The 9,770-nt window shown below is 37.4% G+C and overlaps 1 protein-coding gene across 1 annotated transcript; it reads right to left on the reverse strand.

The window, feature by feature from the left end:
- Positions 1-2,371: 2,371 nt before the first annotated feature.
- Positions 2,372-6,123, reverse strand: LOC108437410 (zinc finger protein 239-like). Its single transcript, XM_017714493.2, has 2 exons — positions 6,057-6,123; positions 2,372-3,490 (listed from the first exon to the last, which is right to left on the reverse strand). The coding sequence occupies exon 2, from the start codon at positions 3,357-3,359 to the stop codon at positions 2,493-2,495; it is 867 nt and encodes a 288-aa protein (XP_017569982.1). The 5' UTR covers positions 3,360-3,490; positions 6,057-6,123; the 3' UTR covers positions 2,372-2,492.
- Positions 6,124-9,770: the final 3,647 nt, after the last annotated feature.

A 9,770-nucleotide genomic window follows, 5' to 3' on the forward strand; every position in this document is an offset into this window, starting at 1 on the left:
ACTAGATAAGACCCATCAAATCTTATTTTCAGACTCAAATGTGTCTCCAACTGTTTGTCTCAGAGTGAATGAACAATGTGTCAGACAGATTCCTACCTTCTACAGTTCAGTTCAGCTCTCGTTTCTGTTCCTCGAACAACACCCGTGTGACACAGAGACATGGACTGTTGACCACAACCATAGACATACATACCAAGATGTTGTGTTGTGTCCTGTCAGGCATGTCAATGGCACCACCATTTTAGGGCGGTCAACATTGGTGCTGGACTGCATTCAATACCATTAACAAGTGTAATTTTAAGTAAGATACTGTCAAAATTATACTGTTTCAAGAATATTGTACTAAGAAAGTGGGATAAAATAATCTAATGGAGGGAACACAGCAATCCATGATTTCCTAAATCCAGCTCCAGAATCTCCTAAATCCTAACAGCTTTGTATTATTAAGATTACCAGGTAGAAATGGAGAAATATCAGAACTTGAAATGAGTACAGAAGTACACAAATGCTTAGTATTAAGCTACATTTACTTAATGTTCCATTTGTTTGATAGGCCACCCATTAAGCAACTAACATAGTTATTTTTATCATTACACTTATGGATACTCAGATAATCAGATGAATCATGAACCAGCCATTCAGAAGCCTGAAGACCCAAACAGAAGACATCCTGTCCATAATATCCTGTCCTCTGTATGGTCACCAGGAGTCAGAAATTACTTGATGGCACTTAATAATAATGAACATCTTTAACTGTGGTTAATGCTGCTTTTGAAGTGAAAGATCCTGCAGAGCTGCATTGGCACACTACACAAGAACAAAGAGCATCAGAGAGAGAGAGAGAGAGAGACACACCCACAGCTCAACTATTCTGGAAGAAAAAAATTCTCATGCAGAAATTCTCACTGCACTGTTTCTTCTTTTTGGGTACTGTAGTATCTGACACAGAGAAGAATAATAAACACACACAGACACCAACTACAGCTTCAGTCTTTTCTTTCCTTTAACACAAATATGAAACAGCACTTATCTTCATACCAATAAAACCCATTCACACATTCACAAAAAAAACTTACTAATTTGAATCAAAATGCTTATTAATCTGCATATATTATTTTATATGATGTGGCAGAATGAGATATAAATTTAGAATGTATAAAAAAGTTCAAATGATATGGAAAAAAAGCCCACTACACAGTGTAAAAGGAAGAATAAATGATAGTTTAATAGGATTTTTCATGTTTACAGCAACATAAAAACCATTCATTTGAATAATAAATACAAACAATCTCAACAGGTTAACATATTCACCAAAAACACATGACTTAATTAAATTGAAATAAATAAAAAAAATTAAAGAAACCAGCAGGCTAAAATTACAGTGAGTGAGAGAGACAGAGAGACAGAGAGAGAGAGAGAGAGAGAGAGAGAGAGAGAGAGAGAGATGGGTTCAGAGTCTTCTCGTTGTCACCCCGATTTGAACTGCGTTTCAGGAACATTACTGAACACAGTGTCATTCATGAGATTTGGTCAACAAAGAGAGTGTTCATTGTGTGTCCTAATGCTTTTATTTTATTCCTAAATCAGCAAGAGTCACTCTCAGTAAGGCCCAAGGCCTTGAAAGTCCCTAAAGCTCACCTTTCACCCAGTTCTACAATGATGGAGACACCCAGTTCCAACTCCTTTACCATTAAGGTTGCAAAATTACGTGAATTTTCATAGTTGGGAAATTTACCATGAGAATGATCTTATCTTAATTATCTTAATTAACGGGTAACATAGTTGGTACATATAGTTGGTAAAAAAATATACTGAAGCATAATCTTGCCTAAAATAATTAGATATGATACCAAAACAGTTGAATAGCAAAGCTGCTCCCCAATCCCAGGCACATGGGACATTACACACTGAAGGGCTATTGAGACCACACCCTCTGCATGCACTGTTCATTCCTCCATCACATGTACAGCATACATCCAGGTGATTTCTAGAAACCTGACACTCACCACTATTGAAAACACACATTTCGACCAAAGTACTACCTAAAGTTTTGACGAGGTCCATATTTCTATTGACAGTAATAGCACTGAAACATTTAAGCAACTATTAAATTAAGATGTAATCTCACAGTTGCTTGCTATCTGGTAAATCAGAAAAGCTTAATGAGCAATTTCATTTAAGAGACTAGTTTACCAAGGCTAGCACGCTAGCAAGAGGTTAGCTTCTCAACTGTTTCCAACGCACAACAAATGAAATGTATATATATATATATGTATATATATATATATATATATATGTGTGTGTATATATATATATATATATATATATATATATATATATATATATATATAATGTTATTCTCATGGTTTAGAAACAGCATCAAACAACAATACGTGGTTTTCCCCTAAACACAGTTTCAAACCTGGGCTGGAAGCATCATTTCCTGGAGAAAATTACTCCTAGAATGCTAGAATGGGGTAAGGTTACCTTCATTACTGTACATTTCCACCAGTGCCCTTAGTGCACTTGTGTGTCGCCACAGTCTTTAAATGCCTGAAACTCTTGCCACACTCTGAACAGTAATATGACTTTTCTCTTGTGTGAATGCGCTGGTGTCGAAGGAGATGACTCTGATGTTTAAAACTCTTCCCACACTCTGAGCAGTGATATGGCTTCTCTCCTGTATGAATGCGCTGGTGTTGCTGCAGATGACTCTGTTGATTAAAACTCTTCCCACACACTGAGCAGTGATACGGCTTCTCTCCTGTATGAATGCGCTGGTGTCGTTGAAGAGTACTCTGTTGATTAAAACTTCTCCCACACTCTGAGCAGTAATAAGGCTTCTCTCCTGTGTGAATGCGCTGGTGTTGTTGGAGATTACTCTGCTGACTAAAACTCTTTCCACACTCTGAGCAGTGATGAGGCTTCTCTCCTGTGTGAATACGCTGGTGTATTTTCAAAGAGACATGCTGAGTAAAATGATTCCCACACTCTAAACAATGATATGGTTTAACTCCTGTGTGAATGAACATGTGTTCTTGGAGAGAACTCTGACAATTAAAACCTCTCTCACACTCAGAGCAACGATACGGCTTCTCTCCTGTATGAATGTGCTGGTGTCGTTGGAGATGAGTCTGTTGAGTAAAACTCTTCCCACACTCTGAGCAGTGATACGGTTTCTCTCTTGTGTGAATGCGCTGGTGTGTTTTGAGATGACTCTTTACAGTAAAACTCTTTCCACACTCTAAACAGTAGTGTTTTCTCTTCCTGCTGCAGTTCTGTGTTTGTCTGTGAGAAGTGTTCATGTCGAGGGCACCAGATGATGTTTGCTGAGTACTGGAACATGTTCTGGATGCCATATTCTTAGGTTTAACCCATTAACCCAGAAGCTTAACATTCCTCTTGGTGTGTCCTGATGTGTTAATGTAAGCACGTTTAAACTGTGTAGGAAAGTGCAGTGGAAGACTTGAAACAGGACATGATTTTTTTTCTGGAAGAAGAAAAAAGAAAATCTAAACTCAATGTACAATGCAAACGTAATCTGATACATATTATATAGGCTCCACTTACATGAATTGGCAGAAAATACATTTCCTTCAGACATGGGAAAGCCTTTAATTACTAATTACTCCCACATTTCAAACAGAATTATACACCACTGAAATTGAGTCATAGTTCTGAAGTCAGTGTCACGCCCTTATTGGAAACTGTGCAGTAAGCTGGACTTTTTCATTGCAAAAACAACTGGGTTTACTTGACACACAGTGGTGAACAAAATGATCCCAAACTCAATATCTTTTAGCCTATGTACATTTTGCCACTAATAGTTACTGGGTTCTCTGCTTTGTATGATCAATAAGGAGCCAAAATATTAATTTTTCTACATAAAGTCCCATAGCTTATTAGATTAATTAGGCTTTTATTCAAGTTATCTGTAGATAAATTGAGAGCAGCAAAAAATTGTGATCCTCCAAACCTCATTTCACAGCCATAGGCTCATCCAAAGAGCTGGTTGAGTACCCGAAACTAAAGGTAATCGACTCTTACAAAGCAAGAGAATAATATAAAATATATGAATGAATGCTTTCTGCACATAACTTTCAGTGTCTGATATGGCTTTAAGAAATGAAAGTCAGAAGTTATTCTTGAATTCAAAGCAACATTGGGCATGCCAAAGGCTAAAAAGTGAAGGAAGTAGATGAATTTGCAGGTCTATCGAAGCGTGTGGTCATATAAGACTTCCAGCAGCGGCAAAAATCCCACTCTACAGGGCATTCTCATCAGAATTGTGGCTGAAAGATGAAACTGACAGACGGTGACTGCCAATGTGTTTCATGGCTTAAGAATAAAAATTGCTTCGTTATTCTTTATTATTTTTTTATTACAATGGACTTAACCATTAATAAAGCTTTATCCCATTCTTTATCAAAATCACTGAAAATATGTTCCTGAATCTGAAAATCTCAGTCTATGAATCTGTATCTGTGGGAAATATGAACAATAAAACTAGACATCAGTGCACCAGATCAGATTAAAGTGGGTGGGGAAGGCCAGGGCTTACGCTATTACCACACCCATACTGAAATGAGTGAACTTTATTTCTGAAGTGCTTATAAATTCCAGAGGTTGTGATTTGGGGTGTTACTTAGGTAGAGGTCAGTGTGGCAGGCACTGAAAAAAGGTTCTGCTAAAGAACAGTTTTAAATATGATCCCAAACAAGTATATATGTAGTATATAATTAGAGCTTTGCAGAATCAAGAAATTTAAACAAAATAAATATTAAAAATTAAATAAAAGTCTCGACCTATCTAAATAATTTTCAAATCTGCAAATGTATACATTATTACAGCTGCACCCCAACTGCACATGCATGTGTAGTGTGTGCATGATGCAAACATAAACATTAACATTGACAAGACACATTCAGGCACGCCTCATTTTTTGCTCTATTAAAAAATGTTTGCCATCAAGACACCACTGTATCATACTGAATCAAATTTTACATTTTGTGAATTATTACATACCTAGTAAAGACACAAAAATCTAACATAAAATGTACATGGTAATGGTCAGCACAAATAATCACAGATAGGAGATGATATATTAATGAAATTCTGACCAAAAATGCATCAATACATTACACTCCTAAATCAAAAATCAACTGCAGAGTGTGTGGTTTCCAGGACTGAGACTGGGAACATCTGAACTATACCATCAAGCTCCTGAACAGCTCTCACATACAACATCCCCCTCAAAAAAGACTTCAAACACCCACCACAGACACTCCTGCCAGCTCTTAATCTACCAGCCATTGACCAGCAACCCCAACCCAGACATCAACAGCTCTTATGAAGCACTTCTTATTGTTCTAGAACAAACTGTGAGTCACCACATTTGTACATATAATTATACTCATATTGGATAACATCAGCACATTGGTCATTATTTCCACACCTATTACAACCATATGACTCATACTGATATTACCTATTTTGTACATTGTTTTCATAAGTGAATGGTTGGTAAGATTTGTTTCATATGCTCACAAACTGAAAGTGGAGTGGAGAAAGTCATTTTTTTACAGTTTTACTCATTTTTACAGTTTTCCTGACCATGAGTTAGTTTACATGAACACCAATAATATGACCAATAATGAAGGCGAGATCTTGATAACATTAGATTAACACACAAAAGAACAGAAGCACATGAGATATAAGCCAAGAATAATGGAGTCTAGTTCCAAAAAACATGTCTTTACAACTAACTAGGCAATGTTAGTTCTCGAAGCAAAACATCATTTTAATCCAACAGATCATTAAAGTTACCACAGAAGTTTTCCATGTTTGTTTATAGTAAAAAATATAAATAAACGAGAAAAACTATCAAATATTCTGGCCCAGCTGCTCCTATTACCCAGCTCTGGTTTGAATGAAGCTGCCTCTGCGTTGTCTAATCTATTTTGAACCCATCAAATCTTATTTTCAGAACTCAAATACGTCTCTAGCTGTTTGTCTCAGAGTGAATGAAGAACAGTGAGTGTCGGACAGCTTCCTACCTTCAACAGTTCAGCTCTCTGTATGAGCGCGGAGGCGTGGACTGCTGGACACAACACAATCTTCTGCTTCTCCACTTTAGTGCAGTTGGAGATAGTTATCGTTACAGAATCAGCGCCACCACCTGGCCTAACGCAGCTTCACGCTGGAACAACGCGATCACAGACACAGGCGGAACGGTCGTTTTAAATCCTACCCGTTTTCAGTTATGAAAACCGCGAGCGCGGTGATTGGATAACAGCAAGGGCTCAAAGTTGGGCTGGACCTATCTAGTAGCGATAAAACAGCTTTTGGAGAAAATATACAATGAAAAATATAACGATCTAATCTCACCACAATAATTCAAACCTGAAAATTCAACCGTTTTAATGGTTATAATAGGAGTAAAGATGGGAACTCTCCTGTAATATAGGGTATATTAACGTTACTCAGTAACGTGTCACCAGAAACCAGACGCTCGCGGATTGAAAACACAAGAAGGCTTTATTGTTGGAAGCGGGGTCATATAATGTAGTCAGAAAACAGGGCAAAAATGGCAATCCTAACAAATAAGGGGCAAATCCAAAACGAAGTCAACAAAACAAGCGAGAGACCAAAAACACAGATCCAATAAGTCCGGCAAAAGTACAAAAGGGCAAATCAAAAAGGCAAAGACAATACCTCGCAAAGGCTCTAGCTAAAACCTGGGCCTATAAATTAAACTGCATAATTCACATGATTAAAACACAGGCGATACGTATTAGTATTTAGGCATGATAGGAGCGTGAGAGAACTCTGGGTAATGGAGTCCGAGTCGGACTCCGGGTGTGAGGGAAGTAGCTCAGTCATGTGATCTCCGCGTGGATTCTGGGAGATGGGGTCCATGTCTCTCTGAGAGCTTGCTGGACGCGTGACACTCAGAAGTCCAAATGTGGTTAGTTATTTCTCCCGGGTTTGATAATGACGAGCTGTAGATATTAATGCTTTATATATAAATTACAAAATTTTTCTATTTTATCAAGCTATTTTTTCTTTAAACAAAGTGAATAACAACACAGAGCTTATACTTATTATATAGATATATAATGAAATACACATGAAGATGTCCAACGAGAACTGAGGAAAACGAGGAAAGAAAGTCAGGGATTCAAACAATAATAATAATAACAAAAACAAAAACAACTTAAAAACTATTTGAGACCTAGTGCTTTAGTATTGGTTGAAACAGAGATATTTTGTAGATATCACTTAATTTCTTGCACAAATATAAAACATAGAAGTTGCTTGTTAAATTTACTTTTGTGAATGGAAAATTTTGTAAAAGTTGTAAGACGGTTGATCAGAGAATCTTAGAGTTGTTTCCTCTTCTGTTACAGATATTGTAAAACTAAATACATCTGTGTAAAATACATTTTTAAAAATCATTACAAATATTTTGGCTAATAAAAGTTAAAAAGGATTTCCAAAAGAAATCAGATAGAGTTTCTACACCAGCATCACAAAAGGAAAAACTAAATTTAATATCTTTTTCAAATCTTTGTAAGAAATGTTCAGGAGGGTAAATTCTGTTCAGTAATGTGTAATTAATTCTCTCACTTTATTTAAGATAAAATATTTGAAGGGACTGGTCCAAACTTTTTTCCATCAAATATCTGCCATATATTTTCTCTACAGTAATTCCACCATACCAGTCATATAACCAAATACACTAGCTGGGTTTCCACTGCAACCAATATGAACATTTATCAGCTCAGAAACTGATTCCAAGAATGAATGACCTTGCAGCAAAAGAAAAGTTGCCAATTATCTAGATCAAGCAGTTCTGCAGACATTGTTTTCAGTTTTCATGTAATATTTTAGGTGCTTGTATTTCGCTGTTGATGTTTTGCCTCATTTTGGAATATTAATGGCTAGTTATAGTAATGGCTATGGTTATAGTAAAATGTTATTTAAAAATGAAATAGAAGCATAGTGTTCTCTGGCTCATGACTTGTCGAGATCTTTGAATATGGCCATTTTAGTGGTTGAGTTTTAATTCCCTTGCCTACTGTGTTCATTACAGCCAAGTGTTTTATATAGCAAACCTAAAAAGCTGGTCTGATTTATTGATTTCCTTAGATATGTCAGTATGTAGAGTGATTTGTCTTCAGCTTTAGTTCAGTATTATTCTTTTTTAAATTAGATCTCACAAGAGCCATGGAATGAACTGTTTCTGAATCTTGTTAATAGCTAGATCAAAAATGTATGTAAATCTAGCTTTAGCATCCTTTGTCATCACAATAACTTTGTGACTTGGTATTTACCTAATATTAATGAGTAATATTAAAGATAGGTAAAGATTAGTAATTATTAATTAGTAATATTAAAGAGTAATAATTTTTGTGTATTTTGACAGCTAAAAGTATGCACTTACTTCTATTTAGTGATAGGCCAGAGGCACCAGAATAAACCTAGTATCATTTGTGCCTCTTCTGATTGCTCTATGAATGGGATAAATGAGAAAAAATGCAATACAAAAGCAGCCAAACAGAACAGATACACTACATTTCCAAAAGGATTCGCTCCTCTGCCTTTACATGCATATGAACTTGAGTGACATCCCATTATCAATCCATAGGGTTTAATAAGATGTCGGCACACCCTTTGCAGCTATAACAGCTTCAACTCTTCTGGGAAGGCTTTCCACAAGGTTTAGGAATGTGTTTATGGGAATTTTTGACCATTCTTCCAGAAGCACATTTGTGAGCTCAGACACTGATGTTGGACGAGAAGGCCTGGCTTGCAGTCTCCACTCTAATTCATCCCAAAGGTGTTCTTTTGGGTTGAGGTCAGGACTCTGTGCAGGCCAGTCAAGTTCTTCCACTCCAAACTCGCTCATCCGTGTCTTTGAGGACCTTACTTTATGTACTGGTGCGGAATCATGTTGGAACAGGGGCCATCCCCAAACTGTTCCCACGTTAGGAGCATGAAATTGTCAAAAATCTCTTGGTCTGCTGAAGCATTAAGAGTTCCTTTCACTGGAACTATGGGCCCAAGCCCAACTCCTCAAAAACAACACCACACCATAACCCCCCCTCCCCCAAACTTTACACTTGGCACAATGCAGTCAGACAAGTACCGTTCTCCTTGCAACAGCCAAACCCAGAGTTGTCCATTGGATTGCCAGGCAGAGAAGCATGATTCATCACTCCAGAGAACACGTCTCCACTGCTCTAGAGTCCAGTGGCAACGTGCTTTACACCACAGCATTAGACGCTTTGCATTGCGCTTGGTGATGTAAGGCTTGGATGCAGCTGCTCGGCCATGGAAATCCATTCCATAAAGTTCTCTATGCACTGTTCTTGAGCTAATCTGAAGGCCACATGAAGTTTGGAGGTCACTGACTCTGCAGAAAGTTGGCAACCTCTGCACACTTTGCGCTTCAACATTCTCTGACCCTGCTCTGTCATTTTACATGGCCTATCACTTTGTGGCTGAGTGGTTGTTGTTCCCAATCACTTCTACGTTGTTATAATACTACTGACAGTTGACTGTGGATTATTTAGTAGTGAGGAAATTTCAAGACTGGACTTGTTGCACAGGTGGCATCCTATCACGGTACCACGATGGAATTCACTGAGCTCCTGGGAGCAACCCATTCTTTCACAATGTTTATAGAAGCAGTGTGCATGCCTAGGTGTTTTATATACCTGTGGCCATGGAAGTGATTGGAACACCTGAATTCAATGCTTTGGATG

Source organism: Pygocentrus nattereri, chromosome 20, assembly GCF_015220715.1.
Source record: "Pygocentrus nattereri isolate fPygNat1 chromosome 20, fPygNat1.pri, whole genome shotgun sequence".
NCBI classification, from domain to species: domain Eukaryota; kingdom Metazoa; phylum Chordata; class Actinopteri; order Characiformes; family Serrasalmidae; genus Pygocentrus; species Pygocentrus nattereri.